The sequence below is a fragment of the Colletotrichum acutatum genome (assembly GCF_030867785.1).
Source record: "Colletotrichum acutatum strain CBS 112980 chromosome Unknown BDZ83scaffold_108, whole genome shotgun sequence".
Taxonomy (NCBI): domain Eukaryota; kingdom Fungi; phylum Ascomycota; class Sordariomycetes; order Glomerellales; family Glomerellaceae; genus Colletotrichum; species Colletotrichum acutatum.
The window spans coordinates 45,152-66,814 of record NW_026849102.1 but is presented as its reverse complement, the minus strand read 5'-3'; the positions used below and the strand labels follow the sequence as shown (position 1 = coordinate 66,814).

The 21,663-nt window shown below is 54.3% G+C and overlaps 7 protein-coding genes across 7 annotated transcripts; 3 read left to right on the top strand and 4 right to left on the bottom strand.

Moving 5' to 3' along the window:
- Positions 1-645: 645 nt before the first annotated feature.
- BDZ83DRAFT_29443 (uncharacterized protein) lies at positions 646-4,535 on the top strand. The gene is made up of 4 exons (XM_060502205.1): positions 646-1,762; positions 1,871-1,927; positions 2,876-3,359; positions 3,453-4,535. Exons 1-4 carry the CDS (start codon positions 899-901, stop codon positions 4,331-4,333), a joined length of 2,286 nt encoding a protein of 761 aa, XP_060360873.1. The 5' UTR covers positions 646-898; the 3' UTR covers positions 4,334-4,535.
- Positions 4,536-5,457: 922 nt separating this feature from the next.
- Positions 5,458-7,548, top strand: BDZ83DRAFT_633904 (glutaminase). The gene is made up of 2 exons (XM_060509059.1): positions 5,458-7,355; positions 7,485-7,548. The coding sequence occupies exon 1, from the start codon at positions 5,764-5,766 to the stop codon at positions 7,216-7,218; it is 1,455 nt and encodes a 484-aa protein (XP_060360872.1). The 5' UTR covers positions 5,458-5,763; the 3' UTR covers positions 7,219-7,355; positions 7,485-7,548.
- An 865-nt stretch (positions 7,549-8,413) lies between these two features.
- On the top strand, positions 8,414-10,073 carry BDZ83DRAFT_633897 (D-isomer specific 2-hydroxyacid dehydrogenase). The gene is made up of 4 exons (XM_060509058.1): positions 8,414-8,668; positions 8,820-9,034; positions 9,140-9,558; positions 9,612-10,073. The coding sequence occupies exons 1-4, from the start codon at positions 8,628-8,630 to the stop codon at positions 9,954-9,956; spliced, it is 1,020 nt and encodes a 339-aa protein (XP_060360871.1). The 5' UTR covers positions 8,414-8,627; the 3' UTR covers positions 9,957-10,073.
- Positions 10,074-10,909: 836 nt separating this feature from the next.
- On the bottom strand, positions 10,910-12,324 carry BDZ83DRAFT_586738 (adenosylhomocysteinase; the record flags this gene model as incomplete). The annotated part of the gene is made up of 2 exons (XM_060505975.1): positions 10,910-11,358; positions 11,424-12,324. 2 exons carry the CDS (start codon positions 12,322-12,324, stop codon positions 10,910-10,912), a joined length of 1,350 nt encoding a protein of 449 aa, XP_060360870.1.
- A 2,942-nt stretch (positions 12,325-15,266) lies between these two features.
- Positions 15,267-16,578, bottom strand: BDZ83DRAFT_586686 (eukaryotic translation initiation factor 3 subunit 3; the record flags this gene model as incomplete). The annotated part of the gene is made up of 3 exons (XM_060505970.1): positions 15,267-15,834; positions 15,916-16,394; positions 16,525-16,578. 3 exons carry the CDS (start codon positions 16,576-16,578, stop codon positions 15,267-15,269), a joined length of 1,101 nt encoding a protein of 366 aa, XP_060360869.1.
- A 977-nt stretch (positions 16,579-17,555) lies between these two features.
- Positions 17,556-18,271, bottom strand: BDZ83DRAFT_586733 (uncharacterized protein; the record flags this gene model as incomplete). Its single annotated transcript, XM_060505974.1, has 2 exons — positions 17,556-17,769; positions 17,829-18,271. The coding sequence occupies 2 exons, from the start codon at positions 18,269-18,271 to the stop codon at positions 17,556-17,558; spliced, it is 657 nt and encodes a 218-aa protein (XP_060360868.1).
- A 1,888-nt stretch (positions 18,272-20,159) lies between these two features.
- Positions 20,160-21,529, bottom strand: BDZ83DRAFT_760650 (mitochondrial carrier domain-containing protein; the record flags this gene model as incomplete). Its single annotated transcript, XM_060515165.1, has 4 exons — positions 21,230-21,529; positions 20,994-21,174; positions 20,395-20,932; positions 20,160-20,358 (listed from the first exon to the last, which is right to left on the bottom strand). Exons 1-4 carry the CDS (start codon positions 21,245-21,247, stop codon positions 20,160-20,162), a joined length of 936 nt encoding a protein of 311 aa, XP_060360867.1. The 5' UTR covers positions 21,248-21,529.
- Positions 21,530-21,663: the final 134 nt, after the last annotated feature.

Below are 21,663 nucleotides of genomic sequence, written 5' to 3'. Positions count from 1 at the left end.
GTCGACGGATATACTCCGTACCCCGACCACCCCCTGGCCCCTCCGTCCTGCGCGCACGCGTGGAAACAGCCTGTTAGTATTGGGGCCGAGAAACGGGAAGACGACTCCCCCTTCATCCAAGCAAGCATCCAGCATCCAAGCAATCCCAGGTCTTGCTCCCAGCACCAAGCACCCGTCGCGCGAAAATTGTGCAGATCTGGCTGGGCCACTGGCTTGCTCGATTCTCCCTCTTCGCGCGCCGCTCCCTACCTTGCTTTAGTGCAGGCCTTCCTTCTCGGCCGACACCACACCACCCACCCGAACAACGTCGTCTGCCACTTTGCGCGCAAGACAACCTGTGCTTTGCTTTGCACATTGAGGTGGACTTGGATTTGCACACTGCACTGCACATTTCGACACACAGCAGCACAGGGGTCCCAGAACTGCAAGAGAACTCCTGGCCATCCACAACCGCCTTGCTCCTCTCTTTCTCTGCGTCCCGGTCCCGAAAAGACCTCCTTCCGTGCTGCTGCTTGACGACACTGGTCCGAAAAGGCGCCCACCCCAAGTCGAATTCCTCCTTCGCACACACCCACAGGCACCCCTACGCGTACCCTTCCTTTCCTCCTCCTGCTGCCGCTCCTCCGCACCCCCTCCCGCCTCCTCCCAGTCCGTCCCAGGACCAGCAGCAGCAAGTGGCAGCAGCAGTCGAGCCACAAGCAGACTGGACACGAAAAAAAAATCTCGCCTCGAGTCGCGACGTTGAGAACAGGGACCACGCATCAGGCACAGCTCCTGATCAACCTGCACCCAGGGTGTCGCGCATCCACGCTGCTGCTTCCTTCCATCCACGCCTCTTCCCCTGGTCGACCTCACAAGTCCAATCGTGGCTCCATAAAAATTTCTAATTAAAATCGAAATGGCTCAAGAAGACACCACAAGCATCAGCACAAGCAGCACCAGTGCCAGCACCTCCAGCGTGCCTGTACCTGTGCCTGCGCCTGTGCCAGTTGTGCCTGATGTCAACGACGTTGCCGCTCCTAGTACGGATCCCTCGACAACCTCTACTAATTCTATCCTTCCCCCGACTACTTCGACCTCTCCTCCTCTTCCTGTCGCTTCTGCTCCTGCTCCTGTCACCCTCTCCACGACGCCGACCTTGACCTCCATCGAGACACCGACTCCCTCCGCCGAGACCCCGTCCGTCGCGACTGCGAACGCGTCCGTACCTACCACTACTGCGGCACCTGCGATTGGTCCTTCGACCACGAGCGCGACTGCGACTTCGACTGCGACTGAGTCTACGCCTGCTGTGGCAGCTCCTGCGCCGCTCCCTCCTCAGCAAAACGGCCAGCAGAACGGCGACGCGAGGGCGTCACACTCGCCTGGCATGGCGCATAACCAGCACCCTCATGGCTCTCAGAGAGGCTACCCGAGCCCCAATGCCTTTCCCTCGCCTGGTCCTATGCCGCCGAACCAATATGCCTACCACCCTCAGCAAACTCAAGCTCAGGCGGACCCATATCGAGCCAGCCCTGGCGCACCGATTCCCTCTCTGCCGAGCATGAAGAGCCTCGAACACCACTACCAACAAAGTGCGCCGCCGCCTCCTCAGACGATGCCGATGCAGATGCAGATGGCGCCCAACCAGGGCATGCAATACTACCTCCCTCCGGGAGTACAGAGCAACCCATATATGACGCAGGATCTGAATCACCTGAGATATCAAATCCCCCACGGACACGATCCTAGACTGATGCGCGGTCCCGGTGGGCCGAAGAAGGTATGTTTGAAGGGATATGCAAAAGGATGGAAGAAGGCTGCTCCGGCAGTAACAGTGGCTCGTTTGGATAAAAGCTGACGGTTGGGGGTTACCTCTTTTTCTTACTAGGAGATCAAGCGCCGCACAAAGACAGGTTGCCTGACTTGTCGTAAACGTCGTATCAAGGTTAGTGATGATTCTCGTGAAGTTATGCTTTGTTTGTTTTTTCTTCTTCTTTTCCATATCACCTTACTCCCTGCTACGAATTGGGCGTTGTCGAGCGAGGTAAGAGGCAATTGGGGAAATTTTCTCGAGACTCCTCATCTGAGAAAGCGCGCGCGCGCAAAGGAAGGCAACGTTGAAAAAGCTCGGGAATGCAAAGGATGGCAAAGAAACAAACAAACTTTCTTTACGATAAGCGAACCGAGTCGTGGTTTCGCCCAAAAAAAAAACGGTCGCTTGATGTTCGCTTGGTCTGGAGCTACTGCGAAGCGAGGACGGGAGCCATGCCTTTGAACCACGTTCCGGGATCGTGCCCGCGCCCACGCCCGCAGGGAGGAGCAATCTTCCGTTCCTGCAGAACCGACCGCCAACCGACCGCCGCGCCCGCCTGCCTGGCAAGAAGCCCCTACCCCTCCTTCCCTTCCAGTTACCCAAGCCGCCTACAAGCCTCCAAGCCTCCCCTCCAAGCCTTGGTTCGGGCCTCAGGACAAGCGTCAAGCCACTACCACTGAGGACCTAAGCGGACACACCTCCAAAAAAAAAAAAAAAAAAAAAAACTCCAAGCACCAGCCACCCTCACCCATCTGTCACGACTGCCGCTAGCTCGTTCTAGCCTCGTCCCATCTGCGACATTCATCGACTCCGACTTCAATTCATTCACCTTACCTCATCATCATCCCCAATTCACACCTACACACACACACACACACACACACATCACACGCAACCTTACCATCCTCGCCCGCAAACGGCATCTGTATATTCATCCGTTGCATTCCCCAACTCCCATATTCCCAGTTGTCTCACACATACATACTCGTTGCCATTCTCATTCTCATTCCTCGCTCACAACGTTACTCTTGGTTGAGCTCTTTTCGCACTCAAAGCCGCCGTTCTAACCACCTCTTATAGTGTGACGAGGCTCACCCGTCCTGCAACAACTGTAAAAAGTCGAAACGAGAGTGTTTGGGGTACGACCCCATCTTCAAGCAGCAGCCGGGTCCCTCCGTCATCCAGCCCGCTCCGAACACACAGCGGGTGCCCACGCCAACCATTCCATCCGTGCCATCATCCGTCCCACCTCCGGTCCCGACCGTGCCTTCAACTCCTGCGCCGCCTCAGGTCCCGGTGCCGGTAGCTCCATCAAACCCGTACGGAAACCAGCCTGCCGTCTTGCCTAGCTCGTACAATCCTCCCGTCCCATCTTCGCACGCCCCTCTCGATCCAGCCTTGAATTCTGCTGCGTCCGGCATCAAACCCGAGCCCACCGCCTACGACTTTGCAGCGCCGATAGATCCAGCTCTGCAGAACCTACCCGCCCCGGCAACGTTACACTCTACTCAGACTCAGTCGTTCTCGGGCGAGCAAAGGGCAGGCTTCGACAACCATCTCAGAGGTGCGACCCTCCCGCTATCATTGTACATGCCTTGTTCTCTTTCAGCCGTTGTTGCTTCGTTCTCAAACCCTCATACTAACACGACCTACACAGCCACCAGAATGAAGGTCGATGACCTTATCGGCCTCCTGGGCCCCGCGGCTCCCACCCAGGAGATTGCCCTCACCCCCGAGCTACTCACCGAGATCATCAATGTCTATCGCGAGGTCTACGCTGTCGGCCTTCAGTCCTTCTTCGAGGCCAACTATTTCCAGAAGCAAGATGCCCAGGGAAAGTTTGCCTTTGAGCACAGCCAGCAACTCTTGCGCCAATTTGCCTCGTTCCTCAAGATCGTTCAATCTGTCCCGGCCAATGACCACACCCAGATGACTCATTCTGGAGTTCTCGAGACTCGATTGATCTGGGCCCTGGCCATCTTGCCATGCAACAGCGCTCCCCCTTCGTCCAACGCCGATGCCAAGGTTCTGCCACCTCCGGATGACCTGACGGAAGCAGCCAACCGAGTCAAGGTCATGGAGACTCTCCTCTGCGGCGACTTTTTGTCCTCAAATCCTCTCACACCTCCTGTTCCTGACACGCAACCCCATCGCGAGCAGGAGTTTGAGTTCTGGTATAACCTCGCACAATATCTGTGTTACTACGACCCAACAAAGCGTGATGAGGTTCTCGGCAAACTCAGAATGCAGCTCGGCGGTAGAGAGAACCGAGATCTCATCTACTCCATCGCCATCTCACGAGAGCTGTCTCCTCGTGTGGAAGTTGGTTTCGAGCGGAATGTGCCTCAGCACATGGATGAGTCCGACCCTAAGAACCGACTCTTCGTAGCGAACAAGTTTATTCAGGATGAGGCTCAAGTTACCGGCGGAACAACAAACGTGGTCCGGCGATTCGGCGAGATTGCCATCAGAGCGTACATCAGTCCCGGGGTCAATATTGCGGCACACCCCCACCAGGCTGCTCCAGCACAGCCTTGATCATATTGATCCAACCAGATTTTTCGTTTTTTTTTTCTATCAGCATTCACACTCTGCAGCATTTTCCAGGCTCAAAGGGGGCGGGGGAGAACAAAAAATCATGTATTTTTGGAGGCGTTCGCAGGAATGGGAGGGAAGGAAGCATGGCTTTCTTCCCTTTTGTGATTTCAGTTTCCTTTTTGCATCAAAGCATGCGGGCGGCAATACGCTGCTGCTCGTCCTACATTTTCACGGCCGACGGCATCATCTTGTACAAGTAGTTCCCCCCTAAAAACTAGTGATTATTCAGGCATGGCGGCGGTGTGGCGGGAAGAGAAAGAAAAAGTGGTTTTTTGAGCACAGCGGTTGTTTCCAGTAACGGGAGGCATGGTAGAGATCTTCCTCGGGACTTTCCCTGGAGGATGCTACCGGACTTTCTGGATCTTGGTACTGCTGTTGCTCTGTACGATATTAGATAGCATGGCCTCGGTCCTGGAGTTGGGAGGCCAGTAGAAATCAGGAAATTCTGAACTAGCATCGTTGTGTCTGGTATCGTGATATGAGACTTTTGGTTGTGACGCTTGAGGTTGATCGTCAAAGCTAAAGATTGATGTCAAGTTCACGAGGCTGTATATCAATTGACGATAATAAGGGTAACTGGGATCTCGGCCACCCGGCCAGACGCAGGACAAGCGTATTGATGTTGAGGATCCTTGGCAGCGATGGGATGCAGGGACCATGCAAGTCACCACGATTGAAGAGCCTAGCCGGCGATTAGCGAGGTTCGATGCAGATTCGGAAATGCATGCTACTCTTTCGCCAGTCCTCTTTCGCCAAGGTGTCTGCTTTTGGGGTCCATGCGATGTCGGCGATGTTTTTTAATCAAATTTGGTTGTGGTGTTGAAACTCGAGATGCGAGAATTTCCCGGTCCTTTTACCTAAGGAAAACCTTGCGTTTGTCGTATTTACGACCAGCTTCGGATCTCGAGGTGGAACACTTAGGGTTACCGAATTTGGCAATTTTTACAATCAAAAGAGCTCATGGCGACTCAGCGCTTCCGGGTTATTTTCGAATGACTGTAGTTGCTTCTTTTCTCAATTGTTCTCATCATTAATATCCAACTACCGGTACGCTTCACGATTTCTACCTGACGATTCATTCCCGACTGTAGGTTTTAGATTCACTCGCCTCACCGTTGAGTAGTGGGGTTCCCTGAGCCATGAGACAGATGAGCTAACACACCATCTTAGTGAGAGTTTTGCCAACGGAACGAAAACGGTTCCCGTTGACAGGAAAGAAAAGGCGTTCTTGCCAGCACCATCGCGTGGCTCGCGGAATTCCGCTAAACTGCAGAACTGCTGAAAACAGCACAAACGGGCTGTTAGTAAGCGCCAAGTACAAGCTACATATATACGCTTTCCACTTGTCCGAATCTAAAGAAGAACTCACGATGAGTTTCTCCTTCTCACCGTGGCTTCACGATTCACATCCCACTTACACAAAAATGAAATCCCCCATCCCGGATTATCTCAACCGCGTCCTCGAGAATGCGCGCCCCAACGAGGCCGGCGCGCCAGCGGGCTACATTGACGTGCTAGCCAAAGCAGACACGTCCAAAATGGCCGTCGCTCTCGCCATGGTCGACGGGAACCTCTACTCGGCAGGCGACGACCGCGTCGAGTTTTCTATCCAGTCCATCTCCAAGGCCTTTGTCTACGCCCTAGCCATCGAGGACGCAGGCCTCCCCGCCGTCCTCGAAAAGATTGGCGTCGAGCCCTCGGGCGACGCCTTCAACCGCCTCTCCCTCGAGCGCGGCTCCAACAGGCCCATGAACCCCATGATCAACGCCGGCGCCATCACGGCGCACTCCCTCGTCGTATCCCCCTCCGCGACGCTGGAACAGCGCACAGAACGCATCCTCACCGCCCTCTCGCGCCTCGCAGGCCGCCAGCTGCACGTAGACGAAGAAGTCTACGAGGCGGAACTGAAAGACGCGGACCGCAACATGGGCATCGGGTACATGCTCAAGGCTGCGGGCATCATCACCTGCGACCCGCGCGAGGCCGTAAAGGGGTACATCCGGCAGTGCTCCATCAGCGTCAACGTCCGCGACCTGGCCGTCATGGCAGCCACGCTCTCCAACGGCGGCGTGCAACCCCTGACGGGCGAGTCCGTCATCCCGCAGACCAGCGTAAGGCAGGTGCTGTCGGTGATGACCACGTGCGGCATGTACGACGCCGCGGGCGACTGGGTCTCCAACGTCGGGATCCCCGCCAAGTCAGGCGTCGCGGGCGGGATCATCGGCGCGTTGCCGGGGCAGGTCGGGCTCGCTTCCTTTTCGCCCAAGCTCGATGAGCGGGGGAATAGTGTACGTGGGGTGGCTATGTGCGAGCAGCTCTCGCGCGATATGGGCTTGCATATGATGGATGTGAGCCAGATTGCCAGCGCGACGGTGAGGACTTCGGTGGCGACGCTCGTTGCGGGAGCGCATGAGCCGCATAATCCCAATTGTCAGCGCGAGGTTGTCATTTTCAGTTTGCGCGGCGCGGTGAGGTTCGCGGGTTCCGAGAGGTTGACGAGGGCGCTGGCGAGGGAGCTGGGATCGCCGGATCCGGAGGATCCCGGGTCGGGAAGGCACGAGAATGCGTGTGCGGTTGTTTTCTCATTTCGGGATGCGTACTCGTTGAATAATATTGCGAAGAGGATCGTTCATGAGAATATTCGGAGATTGCTACTGGATGAGCGGAGTGTTGTTGTGGTTGACCCGAACGGGGTGTTGGGGATGGAGGTTGATGCGGAGGGGGAGAAGAAGCCGCATCCGCATGTATTCAAGTCTGAGAAGGATGCAAGGGATTTCATTGGGGGGATGGGTTGTCAGGCTGTATTTAAGGAGGACAGTTGGTGATTATCGCAGTGCTTTAATGATACCATTTTCAGATTTGACCTATGAGGAGATGTTGTCATTCTTGACTTGCGGAGGGTGTATCCGGGGCGTTCTGAGGGCTTTAAGAAGAAAACCTGACTTCAAGATGCACCGGAACTCTGTGAAATACTCGTCAGCTTGCTTCCTTCAATCAACTGGCCATTCTAAAACGGTAGCTGCTATGAGTGAATTCATGGTGATCATAAAACTCAAGAACAGTGCCTTGAACTAGCGTGTTCTCAAGATACCTTAAGTAGACTATACTTCCATTTCTTGGCAGATATCCTGCGTTAATCATACGGCAAGTAAGTGGTTTGCGGGGGCTTGTTTATTGTACTCACCATTCTATCAGTTCGCCCTGTCTTCCCATAAGAAATTAGATTTCGCCTTCGCTCCAGCTTAGAACTGCAGTACGCCTCGGAATACGTTCCCAGGGCCCATGTGGGCCATAGATGGTATGAGTTACGCACAGGGAGCCGCCCCTCCTTCATGAGCCTCTCTGATATTCTAGCTTTACACGTTTAGGCGACGCCGGTCCCTTGATCTCAATAAATTCAATCCATGAGACAGGCTTGGTTTTTGGAGCCGGCAATGTGCGTGTGTTCACCGCTGTCTAAACTTTCACGTGAACAAGATCCTGCAAATAGTTGGGACGTCATGAGCGTCTCTTACCTCTACCGTATACATTGAAGATATTGCCTTGATTTCCGGTGACCCGACGCTTGCCCAGAAGCTACTCGGCCTTCTCCCCGAAGAAATCGGAGCGTACCTTATGACACGGCCCTCAACTCGGGGCTGAGATAAGACGCCGGGTCTGGCGGGGTGCGTTCACGCCCTTTCACGCCCTGCAGAGACACATGGCCCATCCTCTCCGATGACCCTGTAAGTAGGAACCTCCCTTTCTGACTAGAAGCCTCCATATTAAAGAACCGGATCATGTCACTCGCCTTATACCCTTTAAGCATGACTTGCTGTGAGATTGTTGGCAGGAGTCGAGTTTGGGCGACCAATTGAGCTCCAACCCCGCTGATCAACCCCCACTTTCCCAATCGAGTCGATTGCCCAACGGGAAAGCCACCCCGCGCCGCTGTATCTCAACTCCGACTTCGCGGCATCAACTCTGCGAGGTGACGAAACCTACTCTAACCTCATATTTCGCCATCACATGTCAGGTTGACTAGTCTAGTGAGTTGTTCTCTTACATTAAGCGCCAGCACAATATCTCTTGGTTTCAGAAGATCTCCGACTTGTGAAGAAAGCGACGTAATGGGATGGACCTGCCTATCTGGAGCTAACCAATATTTCGCATACTCAAGTTTGCAATTCCACCAAAGGACAAACACTTCTCGAGAGAAGTCGATTTCAACTCAACTTCTTCACTCACCGAAATCATGTCGAAGCCCATAGTCCTTCAACTGGGCCAAATCGAGCAGTACGTCTCCCCTCTTCATCATTCCATCCTCACCAGTCCCGTCTCATAATCCTCAACCAACATCCAGTCTCATCTTCACATCCTCCCACCAAAGCCCCTTCCTCATCTCAACCAGACGAACCGACCAAAGCTAACAAGCACACCGCCAAAGCGCCCACGACACCTGGGCATCCCTCGCCGACGTCGCCCAAATCATCAAGCCCAAGGCGACCAACCGTGCTGAGTTCCTCGAGGAGTGCAAGTCTGGCGCCCTCGACGGCGTAAAGGCAATCTACCGCACTTTTGCAAGCGTCCACATCACCGGTCGTATCGACGCCGAGCTTGTCGCCGCTCTACCCTCCAGTGTAGGCTTCATCTGCCACAATGGTGAGAGCCCCCCCCGTCTTATCACAGAACATTCTCGACATCACACAATCCCGGCTTGACCTTCTCAGCAGTGAATCAACAACTGATTACTAAAACAAACACCAGGCGCCGGCTACGACCAAATTGACATACCCGCCTGCACATCCCGCTCCCCCACCCCCATCCTGGTCTCAAACACGCCCACCGCAGTCGACGACGCAACAGCAGACATTGCAATCTTCCTCATCCTCGGCGCCCTCCGCAACCTAAACGCCTCCATCCTCTCCATCCGCGACGGGAAATGGAAAGGCCAACCCCCTCCACCCTTGGGCCGCGACCCCCAGGGGAAAATCCTGGGCATCCTCGGTATGGGCGGTATCGGACGCAACATGGCTAAGAAGGCGAGGGCGTTTGGCATGGAGGTGCGGTATTTCAACCGTGCGAGGCTGGAGGGACACTTGGAAGACGAGTGTGGTGCCAGCTACGTCGATTTCGAGACGTTGTTAAGGGAGAGTGATGTGATTTCACTCAACCTGCCTCTAAACGTACGTAAACCACCCACCCAACACCACCTCATCATCACCACTGACAAGAAAAGGCCCACACCCGCCACATAATCTCAACCCCTCAATTCGCCCTCATGAAACCCGGCGTCGTGATAGTAAACACGGCCCGCGGCGCCGTCATCGACGAAGCCGCGCTCGTCGCGGCCCTCGACTCCGGAAAAGTCGCCAGCGCGGGTCTCGACGTCTTCGAGAACGAGCCCGAGGTCCACCCGGGTCTGCTCGCCAATCCCAACGTGCTCATCGTCCCGCACATGGGCACCTGGACGCTGGAGACGAGTGTCAAGATGGAGAAGTGGGCTATTGGGAATGTTAGGAGGGCGGTGACGGAGGGCAAGTTAGATAGTGTCGTTGTTGAGCAAAAGGGGCTTGTTGCTTAGGGTTGGCGGTGGAGAAAGAGGGAAGTAAGTACTTTGTGGCGGAGGTTTTTCAAATCAAGGGATATGTGACAAGCAGCGGAATGAAGTTTTCTACAGACTTGGACGTCACACGTGATATGTGATCTGGAATACGTACAGGGTGAAAGACTGCACTGCTAACGACTGACGCGGTTGTGACAAGGACGACAGCGTATGACAGGGTCAGACCCATCTATTCTACACTCACATCTTGATATATCTTCGTTGGACCCAAATTCAGCACCCAAACAGCACTCAGCCCATGGAGGTGGGCTTCACCGCAAGGAAGGGAACTTGGCAGATCAGGCAACATGATGAATGATGAATTGAACTCTGGAATTCCATGGCAGGAATGACTTCCCTGGGACATATCAGGTCTACTAGCAATTGTAGTGATTTGACTTGGTATCAACAACATAAGCTCTGCATGTAGAGTTCACACATAGAGCCAGGCGTAAACGTGGCAAGAATTAGACAGTATGAGAGCACAGTTCAATAGGCACAAATTACAAAGATTATTGCTCGAAAGACGCATATATTCATCTATGCGGACCGCGGTTGACGGGCCCTAGTCGTCGAGTTGTCTACCCATAACCCCTAATCCCATGTCCGGGGGTTGAGTCCCTTATTTTTTCCCGCTCCCCAAGAGTCGGGCCGAAGAAAGCAAAATACAGATGCCATGGTCTGGGGAATCACTATTCACAAGCCAACGCCTTTTTTTGTTGAAAAATCTCGCAGCCAGGCCCCCCAAGCTTTTTGAGTTTCCAGCCCGTAACCGCCCCCAGCCGAGATTCCCTTCCCAGATGTGTCATGCAAGTCATGCTGTTGAGAACACACATTGCCAAATGTTATGGTGTACGCTCGTTGAAGTCATTAGTCGGAATGTTGAAGAAATCCAGTCGCTAAAAGATTGGATGATACAAAGAGGAGACCGCTTAGTAGCGGTAGATGTCGCTCTTGTAGGGACCCTCAACGGTGATGCTGAGGTAGTCAGCCTGGGTCTTGGTGAGCTCGGTGAGCTCAACGTTGACGTGGGACAGGTGGAGTCTGGCGACCTCCTCGTCAAGGACCTTGGGGAGGACGTAGACACCGACGTCGAGCTTGCCAGCCTTGGCGAACTCAACGTACTTCTGGCCCCAGGCGGCGTCACCGGACTTGTACAGCATGATCTGGGCAAGGACCTGGTTGGTGAAGGAGCAGGACATGACGAAGGAGGAGTGGCCGGTGGCACAGCCAAGGTTAACCAGACGACCCTCGGCAAGGAGGATGATGTGGCGGCCGTTCTTCATCAGGAAGCGGTCGACCTGGGGCTTGATGTTCTGGACGCTCTGGGCGTTGGCCTTGAGCCAGGCGACGTCGATCTCGATATCGAAGTGACCAATGTCTGGAGGGAGGGGGTTAGTCAACTGGACTGTAGAAGAAACAGATAAAAAGGGGGGCTGAACGTACTGCAGACGATGGCGTCGTTGGGCATGACGTCGAAGTGAGCGCCAGTCAGGATGTCACGGCAGCCAGTGGTGGTGACGAAGATCTGACCGCGAGGAGCGGCCTTCTCCATGGTGGTGACCTCGTAGCCGGCCATGGCGGCCTGGAGGGCGTTGATGGGGTCAATCTCGGTGACAATGACACGAGCACCCATGGTGTGCAGAGCCTGGGCGCAGCCCTTGCCGACATCACCGAATCCAGCGACGACGGCGACCTTGCCGGCAACCATGACATCGGTAGCACGCTTGATTCCGTCAATGAGGGACTCGCGGCAGCCGTACAGGTTGTCGAACTTGGACTTGGTGACGGAGTCGTTGACGTTGATGGAGGGCACAAGGAGCTTGCCATCCTTGAGCATCTTGTAGAGGTGGTGGACACCAGTGGTGGTCTCCTCAGAGACACCGTAGCAGCCCTTGAGCATCTCGGGGTACTTCTCGTGGACGAGGTGGGTCAGGTCACCACCGTCGTCGAGGATGAGGTTGAGCTTCTGGCCATCCTTGAAGGCGGACAGCTGCTGCTCCAAGCACCAGTTGTACTCCTCCTCGGTCTCACCCTTCCAGGCGAAGACGGGGACACCGGCAGCGGCAATGGCAGCAGCGGCGTGGTCCTGGGTGGAGAAGATGTTGCAGGAAGTCCAGGTAACCTCAGCACCGAGAGCAGTGAGGGTCTCGATGAGGACGGCGGTCTGGATGGTCATGTGCAAGCAACCGGCGATACGGGCACCCTTGAGGGGCTGGTCGGCAGCGTACTTGGCGCGAGTCTGCATAAGACCGGGCATCTCGTTCTCGGCGAGCTCGATCTCCTTGCGGCCGAAGGCGGCAAGGGACAGGTCAGCGACCTTGAACTTGTTGGCGGGGGCAGCCATTGTGCAGTTTGTGGTGATGGTAAAAGGTGGTTTGGGGGGGAGAGGAAGGGGGGTATAGAAGAGGGAGAAGAGAAGAAGAGAGGATGAAGAAGAAGAGTAGGAGGAGAAGATTCAAAAGGTAGTTGGCGGGGGGAGGGCAGGTAGAAGAAGTAAAAAAAAAAAGGCTTTTGGACTTTGGAGGGGTACAGACACGGACAGGGACGGCAGGAAGGCAGGGCGGTGTGTGAGTGCCTGAGTGGGAGTGCCAGAAGTGGGAGGGATGCGGGATGCGAGGGATGAGATGTCGGGAATCCAGACTGCCCTGAGGTGAGGTATCCGTAGGTGAGAAATCTCTGCTGCTCCTGCTGTGTCAACAAAAGGTACCTCCTTCTTGCCTTCTTCGCCTTCTTGGTGTTGCTGTGTGTCGGCGAAGCGCGGCGTAAGGTACGGTGATAAAAAAGGTACTTGTCTCTACATGATCTCTGTACCTACTTCGCAAGTTCACAAGTTCAGACTGAAGTATCCGTAGGTGGCCAGTGGTGGGAAGGAGGGGTAAAAAAGTGACTGGGGGACGGGACTTCCTCTGCCTTTGCAGCAGCCCACCTGAAGCCTGAGGCGGGGCAAAAACTTCACAATTCGATCCAATGCTCCTTCCTCCTCACCCACGCCATGCCTTCCAATTGACTGAAGTCTCGAGGTGTGGCAGGCGGGGTGGGGTTTTGCCAGTGTCTGGTCGTTGTCTGGACACCTCGTCCTCGACAGTGGACACACCATGCTGCTCTCCTGGTCACTTTTGCTCAGTCTGCTGGTCATGGCTCCGCGAGACTTTAGAGCTGATACAAGACGATAGCAAGAAGTACATGCTATCTGTCCCTCACTGCTGTTCATAAGGTAATCAAAGTATACCGGGCAGATACTGAGATGGAAAAGACGGACCTGCCTCTCGGCTGATGATAGCTCCGACACTGACTGACTGACTGCTATCCCTCCCCATAACTCGGGTCCAACAATGCAACAAATGTACATTCCCTCCGTCACATATCTGACAATCAGACTTTCCTACAGGCCCCAGAACACTTCCCTTTTGAGCTTCTCTCAGACCATTTCCATGCGGTGAAGGGAGGCAAAAGAGGAGGGGCAATGTACCTACCCTACCATGCCGTAGCTAAGGTACGGATACGAATCAGATAGCTCGGCTTCCATTCCCCGGTACTTTTTCTCTGTTCTTTTTTCTCTGCCAGACTTTTCTCCGGTCCTCTGTCACTGGCTGGGGTGCTGGCTGAGGTGTCAGTCATTGTCTGGCCCAAGACACCGACTCCTGTCTCATCCAACGTCGTTCAATTGGCGTTTTGCATTTTCCCCTACCCATCCAATTATCCAATTCAGAGCTACCATTTTGATAAGCCACAAAGGGCGGCGCACATGGAAGGGAAAGGGAGGGCTAGACCTAAGGGAGCAAGCTCTGGAATGCGAGCTCTACCTCCAGGTAAGGTAGGTAGGTACCTCTGGTAGCTTACCTCACCTCACTTCAGTCCAAGGAAGGCCCTTATTACGTTACCACTCGGAAACACAACTGCGAAAGCTCAGAGCACTCCGTAGGCCGGGACCGACCTGCTCGGAGGTAAGCACATAAGATACCTTAGGTAAGGTAAGGTTAGGTCGGGTAATTTAGAAAAAATACTGCCAACGTGAGTGAATTCGGTGGGAAAAGATACATTTGCCTCGCTCAATCGGCACACGGCGGGCGGCAAAAGTACATGCAGATCTGATAGGGGAGCAGGTACCTACCCTGATGGGGAGGAAGACGGGGGGGGCGCCTCAGAAAAATGCGGAAATGTGCCCCTCATTGACATCCAATTTTTTTCTCTATTGCCAACAGCAGCTGCCAGCAACTTCAGGGCAGGCCCAGGCCAAGGCCAGCAGCCGCTTGTGCACGCCCGCGCCGCCCCAGGCGTGCCGCCGAGACTCAATCTGAGAGGTCGACCTTTTTTTTTTTTTTTGTTTCCCCTTGTTTTACCGTTTTCTCGCGCTAGTCTCCTTCGAGCGTGAAACCCCTCGATTTGGTGCCCCACCACCATCGCCCTCGAGGAACACAAACGCACCACGTACCTCACTTCAGGACCTCTCCCTCTCGAGTAGACTGACTTTGGGCAGTATCCTCAACGGGACCAAACGAATCATGCAAGACAGGGCTGTCGAAGCCAATAAGGACCAACAAGTACATCTGTCGCCAATATATACCATGGTTCAGGAACAATGATGGGGATGGTGTTTGGGACGAGGCATCTGAAGCCGACTTGTCAGGAGACCTATACGGAGACTTCATCTTTACTGTTCAATGTGTTGGATTCCGGCCTCGTCTTGTGAATAGTTACGGACAAATTGTACTCGGCAGAAGCCAGTTCATGACCACGTGCCACCAAAAGCCAATACCTAGCTTCTCTAATACCTCAGCGTTGGTATTCTTTCCTCGTGTCCGGCCGTTCCTTCTTCGGGCAGAAGAGTGGGATAACAGCCCCAACCGCCATCTCCATACCTCGATAGCCTCGTCTCGTCACTGCCACTGCATCACCCCTTTTACTCGAACCAGTCGACGTCAGCCGTGGACAGTGGTACGTCCGAAATATGCCGCGGCCCAGGGAGAAAAACCCGTCGCTCTGGAATGCAAGAAAAGACATCGAATATCGACTCAGTACACACTGCCTGGGACTAATTACCGTAACGCCGTTTCGAATGCTTTGATCCGCTGCCCCAGATCATTCATCATTCCCAGAACACCTGTTCTCTAAGGTAATTCCTCTCCTTTTTGTGTCTGCCCTCGCTCGCCTTGCATCTGCTCTCCTCCTCTGCACTGCACTGCACTCCCCCTTCTTCGTCTCACGCACGCGATGTGTCCGGTTTCTTCATCCGTCCACATCCACGGAGCCGCGAAACAATGACCCAAGTCTGCCTTAAGCGTCCATCTAAGCCCGCTTGGGCAGCAGGTTCTCCCTGACGGCAAACATCTTGGCGCTGATGTTGGCCGTGAATCCGTCCACCTGCTTGCTGTACTGCTCCACCTGCTTCGCGTTCAACATGCCCTCCAACCGGCTGGGCTCCTGGGGCAGCTTGAACAGCCTCTGCCACTCGTCCTCGGGCAGCGGCGCCTGCTTGGCCGCCGCGCGCGCCGCGTTCTCCGCCTTGCGCTTGGTCTGCCACTGCGTGATCTTGGCCTGCTCGCGGCCGAGCTGGCGCTGGTAGAACTGGAAGTTGTTGAGGTCGGTGTAGTGCGACTCGATGCTCTCGAGCAGGAGGTCGCACGTCTTCTCGAGGAAGGGGTCTATCGAGAGGTCGAGGTTCTCGACCGAGGGGTGGAGCTGCTGCTTGAGGGGGTCGTCACGCAGATCCGACAAGGAGTTGGGCGACTCGATCTTGTCCTGCTCGGGGAGGCCGGGAAGCTGGTGCAGGAACGAGGTCAGGAGGTGGGTGTTGTGAATCTCGACGGGGAGCTCGGCGAGAATGTCCTTGAAGGTGAGCTTGGATGCTTTCAGGCTATTATGAGAAATGTCAGCATCCCCAGTCGGTTCCAAATCTTCATATTTAACACAATCCAACTAACACAATCCAACATACCTCTCGGTCGTGAACTTGCCCTCCTTGTATGCGGCCATGAATGACGGGGTGAGCTTGAAAGCGCGCAGGCTCAGGGAGCCCTGGGAGCTGCGGCTGACATCGTGGACGAGAGCGACTGTCCGCTCGTTGTCCTTCTGGTAGTGGTACTGGTTCTCGATGAAGCTGAGGTTGACAAAGTTGCCCATAGCAGCGCTGGTGTACCAGCCGACGTTGTTAGCGTCGACGTTGACCTCCTTCAGGTGCTTGATCATGTCGTTCTGGTAGACAATGTTGGCCTTCTGGCGGGGAGCGGCGGCAGCGAGGGCCGAGGCATCGTTCTGGTGGCTGTTTTGGTGGCTGTCGGTGCTTGCGACGTCGACCGTAGGGAACTGGAAGGTGTTTGTGATCTCGAGGAGACCGTCGGCGTCCATGCCGACGATGGAGCCGGTGGCGGTCGTGGGGAAGGTCGCGGAGCCATGCTTGACGATTTTCATCACCACCTAGGGGGATAAGTACATCTGAGGTCAGCGACATTACACATCTTCTACCATATATCCCTCCATCATGACTGCACTGCAGCATGAAGCCCCAATGTGAGGAGAGGTGGGGCACAATTCGGGCAGGACTCACAAGGGCCTCAACGCGGACCGCCGTGAGCGGCACCTCCTTGATAACGTCACCCATATTTGCGATACGATCGGAGAGAGATTCGTGCAGGTTCAAAAATTCGGTGGCCTGGTTTTGAGTCTGCGGCTGCGGGATCGTTGGTGTCGCGTTAACTTGGCAGTCGGGAATCGAGGAGGGGAGCGGCGGTCGTCTCGTCGTGTTGCGAAATATCGAACTTTTCGCTACAACGAATTGTGGGAGGGATTGTGGGCTGTCGGGCGGTGTCAGGCGGCAGGATTCACTGGAGAAAAGGTCATATGATATATTCACCCCCTCAAGGTCCGTTAACTGCACCCCTCCCGGACCGGCCGTCCACGGACCCACACCGCCGTCTTTCTCTCCCACGGTGATCCGTAACAGATTCCACACGCCACGTCCTGAATGGGAGGGCATCCCACTCATTGCCCCCACGCCGAAAGCACTCAAGTCGAGTTTAAATTCAACGTCGTCTCATCTCGTCGTCCTGCGCTTCCCTCCTTCCATCTTCCTCTTCATAACCTGGCCCATTCGACTCTCCTGCTCCTGAGCATCATTTTGCGATATCACTCGGGGGGTGTTATGTGGCCATGTCGAGTTGTACATGTCGATAGAATGGAAATGGTACATCACAGCCGTGATTCAGCGCCTCTGGGAGTCCGAGCTCTCGCCTGCCTCAGTATTCGCGATCCCTTCGCCTTTCGCTCCAAGTACCCATCCAGGATGATTTTCAACTGGCCATCACATCACATGGATGCAAGTCTAGAACACGGTGCAATGGATCTATGCGTTTGTCTATTACGCTTTCTGTGAAGGAAAACCCAGTGGTTTCTTGGCTGTATAATGCGAAAATATCTAAGTGCGCCATGTCATACCCTCTTATGCCGCGTATCATACGCTCTGTTTGTGGTGTCTCATTGCTCATTTACCAGCCCGATTGCGACATACACCCAAAATCACCAAACGCCGCAAGTAGTCACTTTTATTTTACCTTTCTGTCGGTCTGAAAGAGGGTGCGCTTAGTCAACCCAATCGACAATCTCCCAGCTTTCGGCTCCGTCACGAACGATCAGGCGGTGACGATCAATTTTCCAGAACGAGTACATGGACGCTGTCGCACGACTTGCTCGTCGATGAGCCTGGCCGTGGCCGGCTTTGACGGCATCTGGTCTCGACCTCCAGACGCACGTTGCCAAGTTTCTTCCTTCTGGGTCGGGACTTCCGAACCAATATCTGCGGGCGAGTTAGTTTCTTGTCCTTCTTTGTCTCTATTTCCTCGTCATTTCTCTTACTTCAAGAAACCCCCGAATTGGTTGGCTTCGGCATGCGCGGCCTTATCCAAAACGCCGAGATCTTCATAAATTGTCGATGGCGGGATCGTCGAGCGGAATGCCACAATGTAGAAGGAAGTTTCCTTAAATGTCTTCTCAGTGGATTGAACGAGGCGCTTGAGCTCGTCCAGAACTTGGTCCCAGTTGAAGGATTCGACGTAGCCGGCCGTGGCGTAGTCCGCGCGGAGGCACTCCATCTGAGACAACGCCTTGGCGAGGAGGGCGTTTTCATCATCCAGGGTCTCGAGATCTAGCAAGTGCTCTGGTTCTGTGTAGGGAGAGTGGACGAGGAATCTGTCCGTGTTGTTGATGTCGACCTCAGCAATGTTTATGGCTGTATTCTCCTTGATGCTCTGGGCCAGAAGGTCGACGCCCAGCGGGGCAGTGGTCACAACGGCAGTCATGATGGTGATCCGAAGCAATGTTTCTGTGCTTGTGGTTGGCTGGAGAATTCGGGTGGCTTTGGGTTGTTGGAATCCTCGAGTGCGCTTGAAGAATTGTTCTTGGAGATTGCTGGAAGATGGTGTGGGTGAAGCAACGAGTTGTGTAAGTGAAGACTCAAGTTCAGCACGAGCTGAGGCTACGTTATGGTGCTTTCGTTATGGTAGGACAAAAAGACGACAAACATCTGAAAGACGAAAAGATGAAAATGAGCGTCGAGTCTGAAATATAAGAACAGCACAGCACAGCACAGCACACCATCCAGAGTCAGAGACGTGTCGGGCAGGGGGCGTCGAGGAAACGTCTTTTCGACACGGGATTGCCTAACCCAAGCCCAGGTGGGTCGGGAGCGACTAACACCTTACACACCGTCGAGCGACTCGGTGCGAGTCAAGTGCAGCTGACCAACCCGGTGTGCCGGTCAAAGAAGCGGTGTTCATCCCTCAACCATGTTCAGGGAGTTAGGGACCCCTTTTTCTTGGGCTTTGCATGAGGACATTGCATAGCAAATCTGCGACCCGGGCGGGCTGCCAGGCGGGCTAGCCAACCCAAGATATGGATCATCTCAAAAAGCGAAAGAGGGAAAAAAAGAATTTTGCCGGACGTTTGCATGCTATGCAGTAGGGGGGAAGCATGCAAGCATGGGACAGCCATGGATGGTGCGGTTCGGTACGGAGTACGGACGGTACCGATGGGCGCAAAGGAGCGACGAGTTTGGAGAGATTGCGCAATCGGATGTGGTTCTGATGCCAGAGACGTGTGTAAATTTGGATATGATGCGCATTGCGCCTCTTGAGACTTGGACTCGGTTTTTTTTAGACTTTTAATGTTATTGGCACGACCCTTTGGAGAAAAACGGAAGGGAAGGGAGTTGAGTTACACAAAAGTACGAGAGACACTTGAGTTACGTTTGCTAATTGTCAAAGCAGAAGCGCAACAGGAGCACCAAAGAAGAGGAAAACATGGAGTGTTGGGCATAGACATCGAATTTTGGGGCCAGAAACTCGCCAGAAACTCGGGGCTAACGACAAAGGATGGCTCGCCCGTCTCTGGAGAAAAGAACGGACGGCCAAGCCTGGCTGGTTTTGGTTCTGGTGGTGGTGGGTGTTGCTTTAGAAGCCCAAACGACGAGTTGGAGCAGCGAGTTCCCCCGCATTCTTCACTGACGCTACCTACGCCGGGCCATGACCGACCAAAAACGTCTAGCCGTAGGGCTAACAGAAAGGATGAGGTGGATGGGATAGTTTGGCAACGTTGGTCAAGGTATGGTGAAAGGAGAAGAAGAAGAAGAAGAAGCAAAAGTTTGTGGGAGCCCTCAAGGTGCGTATCTTTTTGCCTTCATCTCTGCATTCTGACTTTTTAGGGGACGGCAGAGTTGCAACTTGTGCTCTATCACACCGAAACTATTGGCCGACAACTTTTTTGCATCGACAGGCTGGCGTATCCCGGCATCAACGTACCGGCGGGTAAATATCCACCCCAACAACGCGGCAACATTGGATTGTCAATGAGGTAGTCCGGGTGTTCAGGCCGTGTTTTGGAGACTCTAATTACTTCCTCAGTCACTCCCGTCGCTTCAACTTGTCTCCCTCTCCCATATTGGCGACTTTCAACAACGACCAGACGATTTGGCACGACGTAACTCTCATGCATCTCATATCATTGCCTCCCTTGATACGTTGATGCTGATAACAGAAACCCAATTCTATAGATACACGTATCCGGAGAGATACACTTACAGCAAACTTTCTTAGGCTCCTGCCGCCGTCACCGCCGGTTGTTATCTCACTCGAGATGCACCCTGCTAATCTCACATATGCACGGTTTCTGCTGCTTCTCTTCCGCCCGTTTTTACAGCCCTCCGACAACTTCCGATTCGTCCTTGCCCCGAGTGAGCCAGACCTTTGACATTTCGTACGTGCCCAGGTAGAGACCGCTGCCGACGGCCGTCCACACGGCACGCAGCCCTCCACCGCGGAACAGTCCGCGCACGCCGTGTCGTCGATACACGTCTCGCGTCACCTCCAAGCTGCCGCGCTTCGGCTTCGACCTAGGACTCGCCGACTTCTCAACATGTGAAGACGACGAAGTGCTGTGGCTGCCGTCGCCGGCTTCTCCCGCGCTCAGCATCATCCGTGTCTTGACGACGTCGCTCGGCGTAGTGATAAAGGCCGCAAACGCACCCGCTGCGCCTGCGCTGGTTCCTGTGACCACGGCCGTCTCTAGGAGGCCTTGCTCTTCGCCCTCTGCCCTCCCTTGCGACCGCGAGGTCCAGACTGTGTTTCGCACGTGCTCAAAGATGGGGAATTGAATCGCGGTAAAGGGGAGGTTGCGCGCCACGAGGGCTGTGTAGCCGGAGAAGAGACGCCTCTGCGCCCCGGAACTTGTGACTTGTCGCAGGGCCTCGAGGGAAGTTGATCGTCTGGTGCCGCTACTACTGCTGCTGTTGTCTTGCTTCCGTAACATTTGCGCATTTTGTTTGATGACTTCTGCTGGTGCGAGGACTAGGCATGAGCCCATCTCTGCGATGGCCGAGGCCGAGGCGTGCACAAACGGTTGAGGGAGCAAATAAGTGCTGGAGATGGTTTTCTTCATGCTCTCATACGTGGCGAAGAATATTCCGGCTGGCAAGTTTGCAAGCTTATCAGCACCATTCATTTCAGAAGACACCTTGGGTGTACTCACCGGCCGGTAATGTGGCCAGCACCACACTCCCGATGCCCTGGTAGAGGCCCCGGAAGAGGGGTGCTTTGCTTCCTGATGTCGAGGCATACGTTTTGACAAAGTCTTGGCTCTGGTATCTGGTCTTGATGGTATCTAGAGGGTAGACGAGACAATCTACTGTGAAGGCTGCCGCAGCACCGGCCTGGATTTGTTAGCCACGGGTGATGATCCAACCAATCGAGGTAGGATGTACTAACAGCGTAGATCTCATACATTTTTCAATTGTTCATGTATTTCGACGCAAATATGAACGAGAACCAACGCTGATGTCTCTGAGAGAAACCTCAAAGTTCGGCGGGTTCGGCGATGTCACTGGAGAGATGAATGACATCATCTTTGCTCAATCGGGACCAGCTCAGTGCCCTTGATAGTACTTGTCCTGAGGTATCTGAAAGTGACAATTCATTTCACTACGTCTGGAGGCTTTCTACTTGAGCTCGATAACACTGCATTGATCTGTTTGAAGAAAACATCGCAAGGAATAAATCTACAAAGTTACACATCTCAGCTTCTTCAACTGCTCGAATTCATGGACACTGAACACTAATAGGTCAGGTAGAGTGAGTGGCTAGAGCTGTAATGTGGCTGAGGTGGACCCCTGGAGTGATAAGATAAGGGACAGAAAGTGCCC